The sequence below is a fragment of the Melanaphis sacchari genome, unplaced genomic scaffold (assembly GCF_002803265.2).
Source record: "Melanaphis sacchari strain LSU unplaced genomic scaffold, SCAv2.0 Contig44_pilon_pilon, whole genome shotgun sequence".
Taxonomy (NCBI): Eukaryota; Metazoa; Arthropoda; class Insecta; order Hemiptera; family Aphididae; genus Melanaphis; species Melanaphis sacchari.
In genome coordinates, this window is record NW_020271295.1 from 1,121,041 (window position 1) to 1,146,835 (window position 25,795).

At 24.4% G+C, this 25,795-nt stretch overlaps 1 protein-coding gene across 2 annotated transcripts; it reads right to left on the reverse strand.

The window, feature by feature from the left end:
• Positions 1-27: 27 nt before the first annotated feature.
• Positions 28-24,648, reverse strand: LOC112598031 (carboxypeptidase D). 2 transcript variants are annotated; one of them, XM_025344335.1, is made up of 21 exons: positions 23,809-24,648; positions 23,499-23,722; positions 18,427-18,587; positions 17,467-17,628; positions 17,241-17,388; positions 15,811-15,908; positions 7,159-7,386; positions 5,779-5,970; positions 5,533-5,624; positions 4,690-4,893; positions 4,101-4,510; positions 3,311-3,599; positions 2,846-3,213; positions 2,666-2,747; positions 2,488-2,574; positions 1,724-1,975; positions 1,530-1,662; positions 1,340-1,456; positions 1,117-1,269; positions 878-1,048; positions 28-342 (listed from the first exon to the last, which is right to left on the reverse strand). In XM_025344335.1, exons 1-21 carry the CDS (start codon positions 24,256-24,258, stop codon positions 257-259), a joined length of 4,107 nt encoding a protein of 1,368 aa, XP_025200120.1. In that variant the 5' UTR covers positions 24,259-24,648; the 3' UTR covers positions 28-256. The 2 variants fall into 2 exon arrangements, with proteins under 2 accessions (XP_025200120.1, XP_025200121.1); XM_025344336.1 differs by lacking the exons at positions 23,499-23,722; positions 23,809-24,648 and adding an exon at positions 19,915-19,936.
• Between the last annotated feature and the right edge of the window lie 1,147 nt (positions 24,649-25,795).

Here is a 25,795-nt window from a genome sequence, read left to right on the forward strand (position 1 = left end):
CGATATAAAATAAAAAATGTCGTTAACTAAAAGGTCGGTTTAATAATAATAATTAATAAACTATAAATACTAAGCAATAAGGATTACACTAGATGTTACTTGATAAAATAAAGATTTCCTTGTTAAAACATATCAAGTGTGTGCTTTCACTGACTAGTACATAATGGAAATTCGAATTTTTAACTTGGCCCCCTTGAAGTATAGCACATTAGGATTGTTTTTAAATTCACAATAAAATATAGTGGGATTAAAATGATTACCGATCATAGCAAGATACTGACTCTTCTGAACTATCAGTGAAACTTATGTCTGAATCATCGTGATATGGCCTAGTTGCAGAATCTGCAAATTAGTTAAAAAAAAAATAATTACATTTTGCATCAACACAATAATTAATTGGAATGTCACAAAAATAAATAGATGTCATTATTCATTTCTAAACAATATACTCATTTTGTGATTTTTAAAATAACATAATAACTAGTTATGATATAATTTGAAGTTTATTGAATTGTTAATAGTTATTAAATTTAATTTACATCAAAACAATTAAAACATATTAGCTGTAAACTCTTGAAACACTAATCAGCGCTACTTTAAATTGTTTTAGTAAAAAAAAAAAAGTATATTCCATAGAAAAATAAAGACAAAACTATTCAGTAAAAAAATGTATGTAAATCTAAATGCTTTAAAACTAAAATAAATATACTATTTTATTGCAAGATATAATCTTTTGTTAGATATTTTACAAATTCAAAATATAAATAGTGCACTATATTGTGTAGTAAATACTGCATATTATATATTTTAAAATACTAAAATAAAATACATTTTTACATTGTGAATAGAGAATTTAAATATTTATTAATCAACTTACCTTTAATGACTGGGTTGCGAAATAATTCCACTTCATCATCATCATCAAAAAGATAAGGTTTTTGTGGTAGCAATGCAAAACCATTTTTATAGGCAAATGATGACGGTCTTCCTGTTTTACATCGAAGGTAGAAATGATACCAACTTATTCCAATAATAGAGATTATAAAAACTAAAAACATAAAAAATAAAGTTGAAATATTTATTTGAAAACATTTTGTTTTTTTTGTTTTTAGCTACCTGAAAGGACTATAAACATCAACCTAGGCATATTTAAAACTCGCTCATCTTTAATTAATTTGAAAATTACTGTCTGAGGTTTTCCATCTAGAATATTTATCGATTTAACAGAAGGGTAATATCCATGAGCACTTACTCTTATCGTTCTTATACCTTTATAATAACATTTAACATAATTAGGTACAAGCCATTAATTAAGTTTTCATATAAATAACAAATTCACCTTCCCCAACAGATAATTTATAAGTTCCATTACGATAACTAGTAGAAGCCAATGAAGATGAATCGTCAGTTATGGTTGCACCTTCTATTGGTCTATTTTCAATATCCATAACAGAACCTAATTTAATACAGTTTATAACATTAAAGGGTTTGAAAACAGTGATAGTTAAATGTCAAAAAATATTACTTACCCTTAATTAATGTATTAAATTCTAGAGTTGCGGAACCGTGGCCAACTGGTGACATAATAACTTTTATATTGGTAACAGTTCCACGATGTATGCTTATTGATAAGTGTTTTGACAAATATCCCGTTGCTTTGACCTAAACAAACACAAGTGAATTATTGATCATATTTTTTATAGTTAAAAAAAACTTTACTTACATGAATATTATATAAACCTATTGGTAAGTGTGCTTTAAAAACAGCAGAATTATGAGTAACTGTATAAATGTCAGCAAACATATTAATTGTTATGATTGCATTTCGGATTGGTTTGCCTAATTTATCCACAACTGATCCTTGAACACCTTGAATGTTTTCTATAATGACTTTAAGCATGGGATAACTATCCATCCAGACGAACACTGTTTCCAACGGATTAATATAGTTACAGCAGGTTAAACGCAATGCCATCTGAAATAATTGAATTCTTATTATTTTTTTCTTTACTAAGAGAACACCCAACCTATATGCCATTTCGTCTATGTCTTAAAAATGTTCAAAACAAAAAATCTGCATTCAATAAAACCAATTTAGTGCTGATAGTTGGTTTAATATTAGAACTAATTGACCTATCATCAAATTTAAAAAGAAAATAAAAGTAATAATTTAAAGTAAGAATATTATCTGGAGCATTGCTTAGGATATTATTTATATCAAATATCAAAACATTAAAGTGAGTTATAACTATGAAAAATATTATTAATTTTAAAATCAAAAACAGCTTATGGAGAGCCTCTAGATAATATTTTTAACTTAAATGTGACAATAGGTTAATTTACTATTATATTAAAACAAACGACATACAATTGATTCTGCTGAATACAGATTTGCTGTGTTGTACGTAATTAGACAGAAATAACACACACAGGTTTGGCGTTCAATTAAGTTAAGACTTGTAAGAAATTATATATTTGTCTACGTACAGTTTTGGTTTTTAATACATTATTGAATGTATCCAAAACGTTTTGTTTAACATCGTTGATTTTACGATCTAACGGTTCACCACAAGTCTAAAATTATTATGTAAGGAACAGTGATAATAATAAATAAAAATTTTACATTTTTAAAACTATAGTACAGGTATATTATAAAATTACTTACATTTTTTAGGTTACTGTAAAATAACTCTTCGTAATCCTGTAGTATTATGGAAATTGTGTTCCTTGGATGAATTGTTGGGCCTCTACAAAACAATTATAGGATATTAAATACTGTAACTAAATGTAGGCACTATAAATAACAGACTTCAAAACATGACTTAAAGTAACGATATATGCTAACTTTATTGAAATAGATCCGCCTTCCAGACTGAACATCATATCAAACTGTTCACGTTGTAACATTTTCCACAAATTGTTAGTCGTCTCCTGCTCATCTTGTTGGTTAGTAGCTATCAATAGTGGTGAAGTAACTATTGCTTGATCATCAGTCAAACATGTCTTTTCGTAAGAATTCTCGTTTTGTTCGAAGTATGGTATAAAATGTAACACAACTTTTGATAAAAACGAAACTATATTCTTGTCCTTTTTTCGATAACCCTCAACGTAATGTCTGGCCAAAAATAATAATATCTCACGAGTAGCAGGTTCATTGACGTACAGTCCGCCTAAAATGGCAATTTTGAACTTGAACTCGTCAGGTGATCCCACCTGTACAGAGATAAAAAGAATAAACCAACGTATTATATTATATTACATATATCGTTGTAACTTATTATTAAATAGGTTACATAAATGTCATCCTTACATTCTCGGTGACTTTAAATTGTATTATTGAACTATCTGCCGAACGGTAATCTAAAGAACTGGGTGTTGTAACTAATTCTGCTACATTCGACAAACTATTTTCTAATTCTTTAAGGTTGTCCAGAAACAATGCTTTCGTATTGTAATTGTTCATTTTGATCACGTTCGTTCTCAGACCAAAGTCGTTGACTTCAGACCATTCATCGAGGTTTTCCTTGATCAACGTGAAGTTTAACCAAGTGGGTGTCGTAGAGTTGTAAACGTGGACGGACTGAGTCTTCCTTTTGTACCTATGAACACAACAACAAAGTGCATTCTTTAATATCGTGTGCATTAATAACCCCAGGCCCTAAATTGATATTTTATGAAAATGTTTGAGTCTGTGTATGCGATAAAAACTAATTATTTACTACGCTAGTCCAAAATTTAATGGTAGTAAAAAATCCTGAATATACTAAAGAAGTGCTAATTCCATGCCTCCATAAATAGTATTAAAAAAATAAAAATATGATCATGTCGAATTTATGTCTATAAAAATGTAAGCGTGTTATTCAGTCATATACTTATATGTATAAGTCAATAAAGGTAACAACAATTACAATTGTTACTTCGAAACATCATTAAAATAAAGCGTAAATAATGATTACCTAATCGTGACTAGGGATCATTGTTCTTTGAATTTGAGACGACTAAAACCACATTAAAGTACACGGCATGTGAACGAAGCATTTTATATGTAATATACTTAAAATAAAATAAGTTTTTAGCAATTCTATGATGTTTTATCTTACCCATATGCCGTCACCGATATTTCATAATCTCCCGGCACCAATATCCGCCAATAATCACCATCGTTTGCCGATTTCACTGGGTGTTCAATGCCCACGACCGAAATATCCGCGTTGCGCACACCGTGCCCGTTGTCGTCCAGCACAAATCCCTTTACACCTCTGTTGACTTGTTCCATGTACGTGAGCAGCGATTCACGATTGTCCAGCCAATATCCTTCCAATTCTTTCTGAAACGGGAACTTGGTGCAGCCCAACTCAAACGTCAGTTCGAAGCAATTCGTATTCAAGTAGTTGAAGTCTTGCATACCGCCAACCACGCTATACCACGAGGCACCGTTGACTATCCCGTCCTTGAATGACTTCGTGTCGTTTGCGCACTTATTGCTATCCAAATGCATTTTTGGATGATTCTGCGAACAAATGATCAGTTTGTTTATGAATTTATGATTCATTTTTTTTTTTTTTTTTAAATACTTTAAATGATGGATGTTACCAAGTATAATATTAAAAAATAATAATAATAGGTAATACTGTCTACTACCGTTCAGATAACGTTTTACCAACACCATAAACGTAGTTGTATACTAACCATGGAATATGTTTTGGCCAACAACACGAATACATCATTATCGGGGGTATACGATGCCTGCGGATTTAGATTACCGTCAATCAGGCTACTATCGAAGGGATAGTTAGCTACGAGGGCTCCGCCATGCAGATTAGCACTCAAAACGAACGGAATGCTTTTGATCCATTCGATAATTGCTTTGGTTTCCGGTTCTTGTTTCTGTACCTTTAAATGAAGAGGAAATTTATAAGTTTACAGGCAACAGACGCGTATAACACAATATATAATATGTTCAAAATTTCCAGGTAAAAGATTTAGCAAATATTGGCGTATAAACTTTCAAAGAAACAGGATTATTATTGAACACTTTAAAAATAAGATATATGCATACAACGATAAATTATTAAATATTAAAATTTGATAAAAAAATAATTTATCTTTGTTAAAATTGGAAAATCTTTTAACGAATTTATCAATAAATTTTCTTCTATTTACTGAATACCTTACTAATGTAATAATATATTAGATAAAAGATGAAAAATTAACCGACAGGATGGAATGCATTTCATAATATTTTTTACAAAAGTAAATGATTGTAAATGACAAAACGGGTTGATCGCATTGATGACTTTACAGATGGTTTGTTTTCATTTAACTATTTAAAATTCAAAAATCAACACTACATGACAGAACGATTAAAAAACACCAATAATATCTTAATAAGTAGAATAAGTATAAATATCGGCAATACCCATACCTGCAAAATATTTATAGTTTTTAAAAGTCAACGCAGGATTCAAATACACAATCAGCATTCGGTGTGTGATTTTTATTTGCTCATAAATTATTGTAACCTGTACTCACGTGCAAGGAATGTCGATTATCCGGAAAATTGCGATTTAAGTCGACTCTGTTCGCGTTGTCGCGACCCACCAAATCGTTCACGTCTTCGATTCCTGCAATAAAAAACATCGTATTTATTATTATATTTAGACAAGAATATTAGTTTATTATAATCTGCCTAACGAGCATCATCGAAAACGCGTTTCTTAAGCACGACGATCCAAACTGCAGACACAGCCCGCTAAAATTACGATTGCATTTTAATACCTTGTCTGGATATTTCGTATCCGTCCGGGTTCATCGACGGCATTAAGTGTATCCGCACCCCGTCCACCAATCGAGTGACGCGTTGATCGATACCGTAGTTTTGGCACAAGTATTGGGCAAGCAACAGCAACATTTCCCGGCCGATCACTTCATTCCCGTGCATGTTGGCCACGTACTTGAATTCCGGTTTGCCTAAATCATAATGTTTGAGTCTTAGTAATATTTACGTAGGTACATCAGATATATATATTAAATACACTGTAGGACGCGTTTATCACTAATTTTATAGCGGAAGAAGGAAAATATGTATCGGCCGGTTTACAAATTATGACGTATATGGGATTATTTTTTTTTAGTCTGACGATAATTTAAAGTTGGTTAAGGGATTTTTTTTAAAAAATGAATTTGAACGGTATACTCGTAATATTATTTTAAATAAAAATTATAATATCTGTACTTTATTTACGTCCTAAGGATAGGTTAGGTTAGGATTAATTCATAAAATTAAATATGGGTTTAATAATAAAATTTTAAGCCTAATATTTAATTTATGAAAATTGTTCGAGTAATTTGATATCCTTACTTGACTAAAATTATTACGACTTATAAAAAATATTGATTAAAATTCATTTTTAATTTTTTGTTTAACGACATATTAGTTCTAAAACTCGATTTCAATATGATGGGCGTTTTAGATTATTCCTTACAAACTTTGGGAATGATCTTATGTCAACGAGTCAATGAGTGTAATAAAATGGTAAATTAAAAGTTATTTTTTTTAATTTTATTCCCTATTTTGATATATTAAAATATGGTTTTTTAGAAATGTGTTTTTGAGTATGAACATTAATTATCGCAGTGTACCTATAACTGTAATAAGTTTAATATTGAATGAGTTGAATACTGTAATTTACATCTGATATATGATATAAATTCTTAATATTTGTATAAAACAACTTTTAACACGCTATAAATAGTATATTCAAGTTTTGTGGATAGATATCACCTATAATATATAGGAAATTTATTAGGTATAGAAATAGAAATAATATTTATAGTCTTTTAATGATCATTACAATCAAGATTCATAAAAATAAGTAATTTAAAATATTAAACTTGATATTCCTTTTTTTTAGTTTTGATATATTTTTTTAATAAAATATTGGTTAAATTTCAATGAATATTTATTAATAAAAAGTTTGCGTAAAAAATGTTCTGTTTAAAAAGGAAAGAAAAAAATAATTAAAAACTATTCAAAAATACGATTCATTGGTCAACAACAAAAATTCAAATAATGTATAACAAATTCTATTATTATTATTTTTTTTTTTTTTGATTAAGGGAAAAAGCTAATAATTCCTGTGTTTAATTAAAAATTACCAGGTTCGTGTCGTCCAGGACTCGTAGATATCTCAAGCACGTATAAGTCTCTCCCTTGTACACTTTTGCCCACGCTGTACAGCCTAGTGATGTTTGGATAGTTTACATTAATTAAGTTTAACTTGGACACCAGACGATCGTAATTGTGGTGCTCGAACGTTACAGGAATTGGGAAACCATCAATATCTCTTTTTCCGGTCTTCACTTCTATTGTACTCAAATTGACAGCTGAAAAAAAAAGTTTTACCTGTATATACATACATTATGTAACTTATAAAGTTATTTAGGAAGACCTGTGGATTCGACTTTTAGATGGATTCCGATCTCACACGATATTTATAACATAAAATTAAAATTATCAGGAAGAACCTCATTGATGTGTATAATGCGTGTTCTACCAATTATTTATCTACTAAATAAATTAATTAATTGGTTAGCCCCGAGTGCTAAATCACCTATTGGGCACACGCAAAATTTAAAATAATTAGACTATAAATTTTTAAGACGAAAATTGTTCGTTGAGAAACTAAAGAAATTGTAATACGCTTCCTAATAACTTGATGCACACGTAACAGCACAAGCATACAAGCGAATAATAGGTTGTTTAATATCAACACACTGTCCCTGTCTCATTTTCGACGGATAAGACTTCGCCTTATCGAATTATAATTTTAATCGATATGAATATATCGTTATAATTGTTTATTTATAAACACCCTAATAATTATACCATGGTTTTGCTTTACTATTTTTGTCATTCCATGATGCAGCGTTGATAAAAACGACTTTCATGTATATCAAATTCTATGTATAGTTTTAATACATACAATGTAGATACTAGATACATTCGACTCAGTAATGTTGGCATTTACAGATATTAATTCCAGCATAAAGGTCAATTTCCTTACAAGTCTAAATTTTTAAGGAGAATGTATAATATGCACATAACTCAAATAAAAATGTTTGAGTATTTGTATTCATATAGAATATTAAGTTATTACTCATTTCAAAGTCTATAGAACTTTAAAATACATTTATTTTGTAAATATTACTTAATAAAATATTATTAATATTTTTTTTTAGTTTTACACGAAGTAGGTATAGTTATGATTCATTTAACTATAGGTACTCTCTCCAACGAGAAAACATGCTAATAATTCGTCGCATCCCAACGCGACATCATGTCATCGAAACGGATTCCAATCTGGCAGGGTGTCAGACTACCACATACTCTCACAATTAACAAAGTATAGTTAATTTTTGTTCACATTAAATCATAAGGTACGTTTAAAGAAAAATTAGTTAATTATACTTAATTCAAATACAAAATTGTTTTTAAAAAATAAACAAAGTCGGTTCAATGACGTGTGGAAATCACTTGTATAAAAAGTAGTACACAACATATTAAACATATTTACGTAAATGGTAAACAATAAAGGCAATTAGATGACATTAAAATAACTTGTTTTCAATAACAAACAAATTTCAATTTTCATAGACCATCTTAAAATTACGAATTACAGGTACCTAGGGGATTTTAAATGCTGACTATGCTTATAAAATTTTTAAATCGAACCTGAATTTTCACCAAGTCTACGCCATTAAATCAAATATTTTATAATCTCAAAGTTTCAATAACGACGATGATCATATTCCAATAAACCATAACAGATCTCTAGTAACTGATTAGTAGGGCTCGGAAGTTTTAGCAATTGCATATTGTTCTGTATATGCTCTCAATTTATAGCAGACCAAGCTAGAAATCTGAACTGTACAATAGAGTTCAAAAATTGAAAATGCGTATATTGAGTATTTGTCAATTTTAGCTAAAAAAAAGTGCATATTTCATTGATTTTATACGCATATTATGCATATTGCATATTTTTCTAAATAAATTGATTTTTTTCCTTCTTAACCTGTATATTTCAATTAATATTGAATATTTAACTCAACATTTTTAACGAAGGTATTTATCGTAATTTCAGAAATACTGAAAAAATATTTTTAATTATATTAAAATCCAGTGGTAAATTTTTTCAGTTATAAACAGTTTTTATGTATATTATTATTTTATTAATTTACTAACAACATCTGATGTATTTATTTATTTATTTATTTTTTTGAATTCAGAATAATTTTTTGCATATTTAACATTATTTTTAATGTATATTTTATAATTTTTTCATGCATATTTTGCGTTTTTAGCTGTTACAACTTTCGAGCCCTACTGATTAGATCAGCGGTTCCCAACCTGGGGGTAATTACCCCCTAGTGGGTAAAAACACGATTTTTTGGAGGGTAAAAGTTAAACTATTTATTTGTATTTTAAGTACTTATTATTCATTTACTCGTGTGTATTATGACTGTAAATGAAATTGTAATAATATAATATTGTTGTTAATAGTGTTAATAGTTTTGAGAACTCTTATTTTCTTTGTTTGCAAAAATTAAATAAATTATAATTATCATCATAGTATATATTTTGTTTTTTTTTACTCAACTTTTTTTTTGGGTCGGGGGTATTTGTGAATATCTAACCTGACTTTTGGGTAATAGTCTCAAAAAGGTTGGGAACCGCTGGATTAGATAATAGATGTATACATATATTGTAATTTATAAATTCGGGAAACATTAAAAGAATGTTACACGTGTGACGAAAAGGAACACACTAAAGTGTTTAAACGTAAATGTAGTGGCGAACTTGATGACTTTCAATTTCAAAATATCAGTAACTTAAAACCACCGCCATCATTATTTATTATTGCAACCGTAGGAACTATATTATTGTAATTTGATTAGCCGTATAATAGATACACTAACTAACGTATAGTATACGCAAAGCATAATACATAACTTTGGGGCTAATGTTATTTTGTGCGACTACTAATATTAAAATTTATCTAAACAAAAATTAGAAATAATGTTATTCGCTGATAAGATAGGTAAATAGGTATAGATAAGTACAAGCGCATATCTATTTTGCACATGAGTATACGACTCGTATTACGTAGGTATCATTGTGTGATCGTTCAACACACCTCGTCGTATTGCGGCCGAATACTTCACTTCATCCCGGTTAACAGTTATATTAAAGCAGTTACGTGCGGCTTAACAAAATGTATATATACAAGTGTGGAAATGACCAAATTACCTTAAAGAAAAAAAAAACAACTATTTGCTACAACAATAATTACTCGTTTATTAATCATATATATGTATATATATAAATCTTACAACCATTACGAGCAGTTATATCAAAAAACACGCAATATGTAAAATAATAACATTTTCTTTAAAAATTTTGAAGTTCAATAAAAATTATATAATAATAATACATTTAATAATAATAATAAATGTCTACATCACATAATATATATTGTATAAAACACATAATATACACGTATGTATATGTGAAAATTGCATAATTATATTATTACTACAAATTATCTGAAGACTTATAAGTTATTTAATAGATAATTCATAATATAATAATATTATATTATAATCAATAGAGATTTATAACAAATAAAATGTTGATGATTAACACATAATATATGAAAGTAGATCGTAGATACCAGTAAGATATTATATATAATTATAACTGTTATGTTGGCCTAAGCCCCTCCACCACTTTTTTAGATCTTATTTAAAAATAAATGTGCAGTATTGATATATTACAATTAAAAAAGAAATTGAAATTTAATTAATTGTTAATAAAATTACAAATAGCTAAAAATTGTTAAACATACTACATAAAACTAATATCTTATATGAATAAGACACAGAGTAAGAAAAACACTACATAAATTCATGCATTTATATAGTTAATTCAAATGTAGATTTGTATTTTACTTAATATAAGATAGGTTAAGTAGGGCGCCAATGATTACAAATTAAAAATAACAATAAATAAGTATGTTTGATCAGTAGTTTGAATTATTTTTTTTGTTCGAAGTGAATAGAATGTTTGTAGGTAATTAGTAATTACTAATTAGCTTAGCCATCAAGATTTATAAAATACTTATAAAAATTTTAAGGAAAATTAACACTTGTGAGCCAATTTTGACAAGGATAGATTTTCTATTTTATCTTTTCAAAATAATAGACTTATTATTATAGGCCAGTATTTTATTTATAGTAACAATCCAATTAAGATTTCAGAGAAAAAATATTTTTAAGTACACTATAAAAATGGAAAAATAAAGAAATTAAATAATATAATAAAAAAAAAACCTACTAACTATAGATAAAGCTTAGTTGAATTTTTTCTTCTTTTAGTATTTATGAAAACAAATTAATTATATGCAGTATTAATCGTTAACTAGGCTTATGGTTTTTAAAACAAATATAATTATATACTTGTATTTAATAAGTACTTTTTTAAATGTTACTAATTTGATTATTTCCCAAGTATGATATTGAAGAATTAAATGTTAAAGTTGAAGATTTAATTAAATTTTAGCTACTAAAGTATAATAGTTATAAATAATATTAAATAAACATTATATAAATATACATTTGTGTACAAATAAAATATTATCTCATATTTTGTTAGTTGTAAAATCCTTGATCTCCCTTCAATATTGGCTAAAGATAATTAAATATTCATTATTGGAATGATAAATTAGAAGTTAAAATTGAGTAATAACTAACAAATTAAGTCATCATACAAAACTATAATTTGGGATAGAAAATAAATAAGCATTTTTAAACTCATAAAAGAGGCAAACTTCCATTTGGCCAAAATGCTCTCAATTTATTAACTGAACCATTAAATTTATTTCTGTCACATAAGCCTACCCCGTTCACTCCATGTGGCCATAAACCCTTTTTGCCATCTGTATATTGCCATAAAACCCATTTATCCCAACCCAGTGGTAATTTAAGTGTTGAGTTGTAAAAAGCTATCCATAATGGATTTTTTAATAAATACGGGGTAGTGTAGTTTTTTAAGGTATTATAACTGGCATATATCATGACAAAGTTTTTAGTTATATTTTGAACAGTTTTTATGAAATCTTCAACTTGGTTTTGTGTCATAATTTTATTTTTGTAAGTCTCAATATCAAGAACGAGTAAAGTAGTTGATGTATTCCCAACATTATTTAAAAAATGATTAGCCTGGATGACACCATTTTTTTTAGTACCAAAATGATATGCTCCCCAAAGTAGTCCTTCTTTTTCAGCTGCAATTCGTCTGGTTCTATAGCGATAGTCGACATTTCTAATCCCCTGAGTTGCCTTATGGATCACAGCAACAGTCCCATTACTTTTAGCCAATCCAAAATCAACATTAACATTCCAGTGAGATAAATCAATTACCACGTTTGATGTATTAACATCAATGAGCTCTAAAGGAGTATTAATATTATATATTTGTTAATAAGTATATTAACAAAATAATGAAAATTTAAAATATGTTAAGTTACATACTGAGAACACGAGGGCACACTTAAAAATGTATAACCAAAAATTAAATAAAATTGCATCAGAATATTTTAAGTCACTTTTTCTCAATAGTTAAAATTTAGTTATATTCATTAGTTGTATTTCAAATACAATATCAACATACAAACATGTTTAAAAAATATTAATTTATTTATATTAGATGTTTTAATGTAAGAAAACCAAAAATTTATAAAATAAAATAGATAATATGCACAATACTTAAGAATTATAAATAATTTGTTCATTGGAAAAATATTTCTTTTAAGTTTAGAAAATGAAAGTTTTATGTATTAAATTGATTTAATTAAGAATAAAATTTTATGTTTTTAGAATAACAAATTTTAAATTAAATTAATATTATGAAATACGTAAAAAAATCATTTTTAATTTAAGTAATTGGATTGATTATGTATTTCAGTCACAATTGCAGTATTTTGTTCACTATAAATTAATTATTTTATACCTGTTATTAAATATATATAAAAAATATAATAAAATAATTTTTATCCAAAATTTATGTTATAGACTATAGTATCATTTATATACACTGTTTTTTATAATTGTTTTCTAAATATTTATTAGTCTTCAGTTTAAATCAATATAGTAAATTGACGCGACAAGCTTTCATTTCATACAAGCAGCATACTTATTTTTAGCAACATTGGTTTAAAATTAACATAAGACAAAATATTGATGAAAATAATTTACAAGGTAAAGTTTTTTTTGTACACACACACATACACATATATATATAAGCCCAATACTTTGTCAATTTTTTAAAAGAAATTATCTCCTAAAATGGGTGTACATTAAATTATAATTAAATATAAGCCATCAATTTAGAATTTATAGTTTTTTTTAATAAAACAGCACATAAATCTTTAAAATTATTGTAAAATTGTAAAAAAAGTTACAGTTTGATGTTAAAAATTAATGCAGCTTCCCTTTTAGTTATATTGCTAACACTAATATTTAATCTTTAGAAAAAAATTTAACTAAAAATATAATATTATTAAATTAATTAATTTTTATTAATTGTTTTTCACAGGATTTTCTAGAAATGCTATTCAAAGTATAGGCAACCTCTGAAGACCCCTCAGTGGCTAAGTCAAACTTATCTAATTGTAGTATAATTTGTTTTAAAAGTTAGTAAATAATTAAGTTAACTGTATATTTGTAAATTAAACTTATTTTTCAACCAAAATTTGTTTAATAAAAATACCTTAAAAAGTGGATAAAAAGGACCATTGGTATAATATTAAAATATTATAATAAAATACATAAATAGAATAATAATAAAAAAAAATTAAATAAAAAAATAATAATAAAAAAAATAGTTTTAAAATATGTGATTATTATAATTATTGTGAGCAATTTCAGTAAAATAATTATCATTGATTATGCCTGAAGGTATCTTAAATATTAGTATCAAATACAATTTTCAATTCTATGACATTAACTGCATGTGGAAAACACTTGACTTTATGTAAAAACTTAATTTTAAATTTAGATAAAGGGTTCTAATTTTATAGGTCAGTGTGTTGAATCCCTTTGAAACAATTTATGTAAATTTATCAATCATATAAATAAAAATAAATATTTTTTATATTTATTCTCATGTTTTAAATATATATTATAATGATAATCGTTTGAAAAATGTAATTATAATAATAGGATAATTAAAAGTGATTTCCACAGCACATAAAAATATATACACATACATATAATTAAGTATAAATGTTAATATTATTAATATATCTAAATTTAATAATACTCAAAGTAGTGGTGTTTTATAATTTATACACAGTACTTACTCCATAACTCAAGATTAAGAAAAGTTATCTGAAAAGAAGTTAATTTGTGACTAAAAGACTAAAAGTCAGCCAAGTAAAAACAAGACATTATCTAGAGAAAGATGACTTGAAAATGGATTGATATTATTTTCAGCAATTACCAAATTTTAAACAACTAAGAATTAGTATAAAAAATCATAACAATATGTATGGTGAAATTAAACTAAAAATGTTAGCCACCAGGGATTTATAGCAAAATTTTATAAATCAAAACTTATAATTAGGAAAAATTCTTATTCTCAAGTTTCCTAAACCCAATTAAAATAATTAGACAAGAAACTGGGTCAATAACCAAAACATAATAATACCCTCATAAAAGATGAATAAGTACTATGCTGAATACATGATTGCATTGGGTAAATATGGAGATTATAGGAAAATAATAAATGGATAAGTGGACAAGTAATTCAAAAAACATATTAGTATTAGTATTTACTAAGGAATAAGATAATTTATAGGCTGCAGACCATAAGACATAATACTAAAAGTGATAGCAGGAAGTTTGAATAAAAGACCTAGTGGTCACCAAAGGTAAAGATAATTAAAAAGGATAGAAGTTGGTTATAATGATATACTAAAGAACGAAATAGGAATATAGCAAGGATAGAAAAAGTGATAGAATGTGATGGTATACATGATCTCTAAAAAACTACAAACTGTAGTAAGATATATATTAATTTTACTTAACACTTTTTTCATTATCAATTTCAAGAGAATTAATTTATTTTTGACTAGTTAAAATTTGAGTTATAGAGATTCTACTGCATTATATCACAGAATTAATTTATTTGATCTTAAACTATTTTAGGCTAAAATTGTTGTGACTAAGTTTGCTGGTAATATTATGTTAAGAATGTTATTAGGTCACAATTTATTAATGACACATGCAATACCAATATCAGCATGCAGAAGACCATTGATATTTTGTATCTGTCAGCTAGAAAATATACACAATATAAGCTTAAGTAAAGTGTTCATTTTCATCAGAGGCGAATTAAATAAACATGTTGATCTAAAAATTTACGATTTGGATAACGCTTATCCTGACAAAATAAAGTAATACATTTTTACTAAAACTAGAACTTTATGATAGACCCACCAGTAAAAATGTTTCTAATCTTTCATTTCGCCACTGATTTTCATAATTATTATTGTTAACATAAATCTACTTCTTAATTATTAAAACAGATATGCCACCACCTATTAGTAATCCCATGCAAAAACCTATTAACATGTAAATCACCAATTTATATAAACAAAAAATTGAAATTATAAAAAGGAAAATTGAAAGAAATAGTTTGTTGAATAGAACTTATTTATGAAGGAAAATATATATTATCCATTAAATTACCTGACGATTGTTTTAATGTATGGAGTATAAAGTTGACTGTTGTAGAACGTAGATTATCATTCTTCACTATAATATTTTGAATTACTGATGCATTATAACTAATTCAAAATAAAAAAAATATCTTAGGTAAAAACAAGCTCACCTAACATAAGTATTTATGTTACAATAAATAATATTATACTTTAACTTATGAAAACAAACAATTTCTAAGAATAATAACACATCCACACCTATTATAATTGATTTATTAATATATTATAACAAATTTACATACCAAATTAATGGTACAATATTTTCAAAAAGAATCTGTTTTTATATTTGATATTATATATATTATCATATAATTTTTGGTTGGAATTATAAATAATAATAAACAATAAAATAAGACTAATTTGATTTGTTAATAGAACAGGAAGAAAAAGTAAGGGTACTACTCTACTGTGTACAGTAGATCTATTAATAGATGCATTATATAAAAATTCAATGATATATCAATATATACAAAAAACAATTCTGAGCGGAGATCGTCTGTTAAAACCTATATTGCTAAGTATATTTCATAATATTGTTATTGAAGTAATTTATTTTACTATTAATATTATGGTAGGTTGATTTAATTTTTATAAAAATAAATTGTATTTATTATATTATTAATATCTAATTATTATAATAGTATATATTCATACTATATTGCATTACAGATGTTAATTTTTAAATTAACATCACTTTACCATATAATAATGTAAATAAGGTTATAAAATAAATAGTTAATACCTAACTAAAAATTAATTAACATATTTTCAAAATATTACAATTATGTAAAAGTTTTTAAGTAATTTAAATTATAATAAAAAAAACTAATATTTTTATTATCGTTAAAATATATAATTTTGTCCAAATTTAAACTTCAAATATATAATGCAATAAAAAAAAATGAATGTATTAAAAAAGCTAAAATAAACGATTAGTGAAGAGTATTAAATATTAAGTTTATTTGTTATTCGTTTTTAGTAACATAAAAAAATAATCATTTTGTCAAAAACTAATTTCATGTAAAAAATTACAGTTTTTCTTAGTTTAATCTCAATTGTATTGAAAAAAAAATAAAAATTTTAACAGACTATACTCAATTTTCTTTCAGGAATAATCAACTTAACGGTTGAAAACAAAAGCATTTTTTTAACTGCTTATAATGTATACTCAAAAATAAAAATAAAATAAATCATGCCATTATAAAATGTATTGCTCTGCTCAGAATGTATAATAAAATGTTGAAAAATTATTTTTAAATTAATATTTGTTTACACAATGTAACTGTTTGCTTATTAAATATTAATAAATCAAATATGTAAATTAATTTATCATAAAATACATTAATATATAAATTATTATTGTATTACTTTTAAAAACAATAAAACAATTTATCTTACCCAGGAGCATTGGCTGTAATGGTATATGTACCAGGGAGTAACAATCTCCAATATTCTCCTCTATTTGTAGTTTTGACAGTATGATTAATGCCTAAAATATGTATACTAGCCCCTGGAATTGGATTATTATTTTCATCTTGAACCAATCCTGTAAAACATGTGAAAATTATAAAAAGTTATAAAATAATATGTTATATTACCAATATAAATTACACTTCAATTTTACCTTTAACTCCCATATGAACACTCTCCATATATGTTAACAAAGATTCACGGTTATATTCCCATTCTCTAGTCAACACTGATGAAGATGGGAATTTACAGCAGGTAAGTTCAATTGTAATTTCAAAACAGTTAGAATAAATGTAGTTGAAATCTTGCATTCCACCTAAATAATGATTTATGATAATTAATAATAAACAGATAAATTTATTGTCTGAATTAAGCATTAAGAAAAAAATTTTGAATATGATACCAAAATATTTAAAATTATAATTTATTCGTAGAATAGGTTTCTAAGTATTTGTTTAAAATTAAAATGTTTTTAATATTTTTTTACATTTTAGTAAGGAATAAAAACCTATTATTCAACCTGATTTAAGAAGGTTTTATGTTATTAAAAACGTTATGAAATATAATTTGATTCTTTGATTCATTTTGACTTTTAAACAATCTTCCAATATTTTATATGAACATTTTAAATGACATATTCTAATTATCCTAACGATGCATTAAATAAAAATCCATTAAGCTCTAACACATCCTTAAACATTTAATTGTCTATTTAAACACTAAATAACCCAGAGTTGATTTATTTCATTCAATTTTAATGAGTTATTAATTGTTTCAAGTGTTGGTTGCACCAGACTAAATACTTTTAATTAAATGCTTAAAATGAACTGACTAATATAAAATAAATTATTGAAATTTTATTTATTATTCAAATTAAAACATGATTTATTTTAACATTGTTATTAAATGTATTTAAATAACTTCTATACATATTTTAATTAAATTAAAACTGAAATAAAACTGTAGCACACTCAATTAATTTTGGCCCAAGAGATTGATCTCTATTACGTCTTTATGTTGAAGACACGCAAACAATCAAGGATGAAACGTTAAAGTAAGTAGACAATATATAAAAATAAATTAAAAATAATTTTAGAATTAAATGTTTACTAACCTTCAAGTTCATACCACTCAGCACCGTTGGTAATACCATTCTTAAAATGTTCTTCTTGACAAGCTGATCCATTAGCCATTTTAGGATTTTTCGAAGCATATTTCATTGATAAATATCTAAACAAAGCATCATCTGGTGTTTTCCCTCCCTGAGAAATGTTTCTAATATAAAAAGTTTAAAATAATTAATAAACAATATTATTAAATTAATTAATCATACTTAAGATTATGGTTAGCACTAATAATAAATAAAAATGTTGTACATTATAATTGAAATTAACTACTTTAAATAAAATATTAAAAAATAATATTTTAAAGTATGTTAATCATATAATTATATGATATATTAATATTTAGTTAGTGTAATAAAATTTAATAGCAAAATAAAATTTTATATATTAAAATAAATTAAAAATAAACTAATTTTTTTAAAGATATTTATTTACTATTGACCCAAAACCAAATAAAAAACTATATCTTCATGTTACTAATAATTATTAAAAATATATATTTAATAAATAGTATTATTACAAAAATGTGAAATATTACATTACACATTAGCAGGGTTTTCTTTAAATTATCCCTATATTTTGAAAAGCTAAAATATTGAATTATAATATATTATATTATATAACATAGTAAAATTAAAAAATGTTATTTAAAAAAATATGAGCTTAAGGTATAATGACTACACTTTTAAATGTCACATAATTTTATTTCAAACAAATTATTGATATTTTACTCATTATTTATAGTTTTATAAAATAGTATTTTTAGTATTTTCGTATAATATAACAATAAGGACAAAATTTAAAGAATTATTTTGATAGAAAATTGCTGTTTGAAATAGTATATACTTATGCATTACCTAATTACTTTTGTATATTAAAACTATATTCTAATTATCATTTTAATAAATAAAGGTTAAATAATAACCACTAACTAAAAAATTATTATTGATATGCAAAAATAAATTTAATAACATTTATTTGGTTTTGCACTGATAAAAGAATAACTAATTAATTATAAGAATGATTTTAAATGTATGAATAAATTGACATAAAAAAAAAAATTCTGTTAATTCAAATAACAGTAACAATTTTTTTGAAATTAGATGTCAGATAACTGTTAAGGTCATCAATTCTCAAATAAAATAATGCTCTACAATTTCTTATTTATGTATATCATTATTTACTTAACTTAAACTTATGTTAACAAAATATATTCATACATTTCTATCATAGGTATTTTTATTTTTGTGAGTTACAGTTAGTCAACACAACAATGCACACAAACATACAGATTTACAATATTTTTAAGTGAATTATAATATTTTTCATTGCTAAATATTGCTACATATAAACCATTAACATTTAAAATCAAAACATTCCAAAATAGCATTCCAAATAGTATTTGTAGCAACAAAATAAAAACAATGGTTTTATTACAACCTTCAAATAAATTTATGTTTATTCCCATTGGTACTTACAAAAAAATACACCAACCTCCTGAATGCTATAGATAAAAATATAAAACAAAAATTATTTTTTTAAACTAAAAAAAAATATAATAGTAATAGTTAAGTTTTATTGACATTATTTTTGAATAATAATCTTATATAATATGTATCGTGATTTCAAACATCAAAACGTAGTCAGATAAAATAGCAATTTAATAATTATGACCTATGTTAATAGCGTTAAATTGAATTGACTAATTAAGCTAGTTTAAATAAACCATTCTATAATCATTAAGTTTCATAATACTAGCTAGAGTTCCTCAGGGTTTATGATTATGAGTATAAGATAAATATATATATTTATTTTAATCCCGTTGTTAAAAATAAATAAAAATATTTTGTCATTTATACACATTTTAATACATCTTTATTATTTTCAAGGGACATCTTCAAATGCATTAAAATATTACAGCAAAAACTTTCATAAAGTAATATTATAAAAGGAATTATGTCAACACAAAATTTGATTCTAGATATTTAGTAATTCTTATTTAAAAATCTAACAATTAATCAAAAATTGAAAGAAAAAATTATATTTGTTTCTTTATTAACAGTACATTTTTAGAGGATATAATAAAGCAAAATACAAATAATTAATTTAATTAAGAATAAAGATTTCTTTTAAGAAGTTGTAATAATATACTATAGTACAGCAATAGTGATAAAGATTATTTTAACATAATAACATAATAATATATATTGTATTATTTTATCATTATGTAATATTTACAAATAATCATTAATTAATATATTGCTTACATCTACATTTTTTTATAATAATTATAATTATTTACATAAATATACATTTTTTTTTTTTTATGGGAATGTATACATTTAAGTCATAAAAATAACTGAAAAAATAAATTGAGTTAGTAATATTGATTTTACTGTGATTTGAGTAATTCAAAATGTTTTCATTAAAAATACTATAATAATTTAAATGCAGTAATTTACCATTTTTTTCCAAGTCAATTAATGACAAAAATAAATCATCTGTAGCAACAATTATTTTCATAACTATTTTTTCTAGTAATTTATCTAAAAAAAGTCGCTACTAATTTACTTATTTTTCTACCTATTATTTTTTGTATTTTATGATTATGAACCTTTTTTATAGATTGTATATTTTATTAATAAATTTATTTACACAAATGTTAAAGTTATTAATAGCATCATTGATTTTTGTTATGAAAGAAGTCCTCAATACGGCCTAAATATTTGATTAGATCTTATAATTTATACTTTTAAAAATACATTATAGCTTTTATTGTTACATACATTTTTAAACACAAAAACCTAACAATATTAATATTTAATAATACTTTATTATTAATCCATTTACATTAAATACCTACTCATAAAAAATATGTAAGTAGTCTAGTCAGTTATCTAGGCTTTTGCACAGAGTTAAATAAACTTTAAAAATTAATGCTAATTTATAAATATGAATATCATTACAACATTATTATTATTTGTTATCATACAGCAATCAAAATATATGAGTATTAATAATTATGAATAAAATGATTATACATTTATGGCATATCAGCATATTATAAGCCAGGACTATCCCATTAAAAATAAATTTAAAAAAAAGTAACCATACATTATTCTTATTGAACTTTATAAGAAAAATCTATTGAAATAAATAAATATTAATTTCTGTTTAATTATAAGTATTTCATTAAAAATGAACTACAATAAATCTAAAGTAAGTATAATTATTTGTTTAATTACAACAGAAATTATAATTACTTATCAAAGATCATTAACTAGTTAACTAATGTTGAATAATACATTTTTATGTTTTTATATACTGCTTAGCTAATTATTTAAGTATTTTAATCTTTTTTGAATGTGGGATCAAAATTATTTATAAATAAATAAATTACATAAAATATAGATATAACAACATCCTTTAATTATCTCAATGAAAAATTTATATAAATATTTAAATTCTAGGCTTTCAACAAAAATCTAAATTTTGAATTTTAAAAAATAGCCATTTTTCAAACTGAAAAATTACTAATTTAAATCATGTTAAGTTTTTGATATTTGTCTAAATCAATCTCAATCTATTGAATACCCACTTTTTGACAATGATTTGTAAAAAAAAAAGTATCTAAAAGTAGAACTTTCAATAGATGTTATAAATGTTGACAACCTTTTTTGGAAAAGCAATTTAAATACTTAAACTAAATTTTATTATACAGAATGCTTTCCAATAAAAGATCTGTTCAAGTATTAGCAATTCCTGGAAATACTTCATAAATATGATAAATAAATATTCATCAATGAAATCAAAAGATTATAAAAAAAGATTTTCCAAATAAATAATGGATCCAAAAAAATATTAGATCCTGAAAATAAACTTTCAGATAAAATATAATAGGATATCCCTCTTTCAATGCAATTCAAAATTAATAAATTATGTTATGAAAACTGGTATATATTTTTACATTAAATAATTTTTCAAAATCCATTTTAAAATAAAATCATTTTTGTTAACTTAATTACATTCTCACTGATATCAAAAACTTAATTTACTTTAGTTTAACATTTTTTTATCAGTTTTTATTTTTTAATTGAAAAAATTATATTTAGTTTCAAATATAATTGTTTATTCTTATATGTATACAAGAACAACCTTTTTTTATGTTCCAGTTTTGTGATGACACTATTTAACATTTTTCCAATTTTTTTTCACAAGGCTATACCAAATATTATTATTCACAGTTTAATTTTATTTGTCATTAGTTATTATAAGAAAGCACAAGCTACACACGGTTATATATATATATATATATATGATTTTTAAATGACTGTAGAAAAAACAAACTTAATTAATATTATATAGATTTACACTATTTACAGTGATCTATAATCCCCATCATCGCCTTTACTTATGATATAACGGAGTTTTTGGTTAGAAAATTATAAAGGTACTTTGAAATATAGTTTTGGAACCATTAAGTTAATTAATATGAATATGCATATAAAATAATATATATATATGTAATAAACATATATCATAATAATTAAATATTTTTTGCTACTATTGTGATATGTTATCTAAGATATGTTTAACCTTAAGGTTATAATCTGTTGTTAATAATATAATTGTTAAGCTATAATAATTTAATATGCTATAAGTTAATAAAATATAAAAATTAATAAAACAACTCGGTTTAAAATTGTTATATTAAATAATCGTTATCATGCATTGTTCAAATATAAATATTTAAAAAATAAAACAGATATTGTTTAATAGAAAAATATTAAGAAACATTATTTTTTAAATAAGTATATACTTAATTATTAATTTATAATGTATTTTAAAATTAGATAAGTAATTAAAAAATCAAAAAGTAGTTATAAAATAAAGATTTTAAGATGATTAGCTTTAGCTAAACAATTTTTTTTTAAAGTAATGTTTATCCAAAATATTTAGTGTTTTTTATCTTTTATACACACTATATTTATTATCATATGTATAGATAAATTATTTAATTTAATAAAAATTGTAGATAGTTACTAATTAAATAAAAACGTACCTGTAATAATACTTGTCAAAAGGATAGCTGGCTACAACAGCACCACCATGAAAATTTGCAGACAACACAAATGGATTATTAAGAATCCAATCTATAATTGCTCTAGTTTCTGGTTGTTGCATGTTAAAAGACTTTTTATCGATTTGGGGAAAATTTCTATTCAAATCTACACCTTTTGCATTATTTCGGCCTGCATAGCCTTTTTGAGAATTGCAATCACCTTCCTAAGACAAAAATATACAACATTCAATTTATAGTAATTTTATAATTAATTAGTTTAGACAAATAAATAAACGTAATATTGTCTTACCTGTGAAGCAGAATAACCATCTGGATTAAGTGTAGGCATCAGGAATATATCAGTTGAATCAACAATTCTAGATATACGATTATCTGAACCATATAGCGATGTCAAATATTGAGCTAAATATAAAAGCAATTGCAAGCCAACCGTTTCATCTCCATGCATGTTTGCTATATACTTAAACATTGGCTTCAGAATTCTTCTACTTTGTCCAATATTAGAAGTTATTTCAATAGCTAAAATACTCTGGCCCAGTGATGATACACCAATTTCATGTACCCTGGCTATAGTTGGATTTTGTTTTTCAATTTTATAAAGTAAATTAGCTATTTCAGTAGTATTGTAGTATCGTTCATCAAGGAATTCTTCGTGCAAACCAACTTCACGAATAGACTTTGCAGAAACAGTGATGAACAAGCAAGTGATTACACTCAATTTTAATACAAATGAATACATTTTTAATTTTAATGTTAAAAACTAGAAACTAAATGAGATTCACTAAATAAAAATAATATTAAAGCTGTACGAGATTCATTATTACGAGAAGTATAAAGTTACGTATATTAAAATATAATATATTGTGATGTGTATTGTGTTGGCTCAACGATCAATTATTAGTTAGTCGTTATTAAAGCATTTACACTATTAACAAGTAACCACGATGTAATACTACAATAAGTAACTCAACGACACTATATATAAGAACTAATGACTAATGAGTAATATAGCGGGTAGGAGTATGGTAGGAGTAACGTTAGAACTTTACACAATACAAAACCGCAATAACTATTAACTACTAATGCCGAACGTTGTTCGCACTATGACTATATAATTGTTGCTACTTGCTACGTATTCCGTGATAAATAATATCAGTTATCACAATTCATACAAATTTGTACTTTGTTACCAACCTGTATTATTAATTTGAACCATGGTATCTGCATTCTGCATTGATTATGGACAAAGATTTAAATATTATATAGGTAATAGTAAAATCCTTGTAAATACTAAATTACTAAATAATAGTTATAAGTTGTAACTAACGCTAGGATAGTATAAGATTTTGCATTTTTTTGTATGACTTACAGGATATAAGTTATATCCTGTAAGCACAAAATGTGATTTGGTCATCTACGAGTTCAAATAGGTATATAGTTTTTATTTTGCATTTTTTTTGTACTTTTTTTAATTTAAGGTCATTGGATAGTATTTTTAGGTCATTTTTTTCAATTTTACAGGTATTTTTTATACTTTATTTATATCTGGGTAATATTTTTATAAATATTTAAATAGATTTTTTAAATGGTCGTTTTAAATTATTGTACAAACATGTAAAGATACAACATTAAAATAAAATCATAAACATATTTTTTAAAAATATTTAATATCTCGAAATACCAATAATTTGTTGTTTGTATAATATAAAATAAATACTCGTTGGACTAACCGAACATTGAGAAATTACCGATAATAATGTTCGATTACATGTTATCTTCATCAATTTATTATTAAATTTAAACTAAGTTTAAATTTAAATTTTAGTTATTTTTTAGTATTTTTTTACAATACTTTATTTCAAAATAAATTAATTTTAGAACAAATGACGCTGGCCATTATACCAAAAGATGAATTTATTTGTGTTTTGAATGATTAAAAATAAAACCTGTTATTTATTAATTTATTAATATAATTTTTTTTTTTCGAGTATTTTATGAGGTCATTTTTTCTTATATCATTTTCTAAGTTTTAGGTCATTTTTTTAGGTTATTAATATTCTGGCCCTAGTAACTATAACTAGAGCCCAGATTTATATTTAGTAAAAATCTAAAAAGTATGCAAAATGATTTTTTTTTATATAAAAATATAACAATCTAAACGTATGTATAAAAAAGTTAACAAAAAAAAAATTCAAAATAACATTTATTAATGACATTGTGTAATATGTAAGTATGTAAATATAAAAGTATATTAAATTTATTAAAGTTTGCTCCAC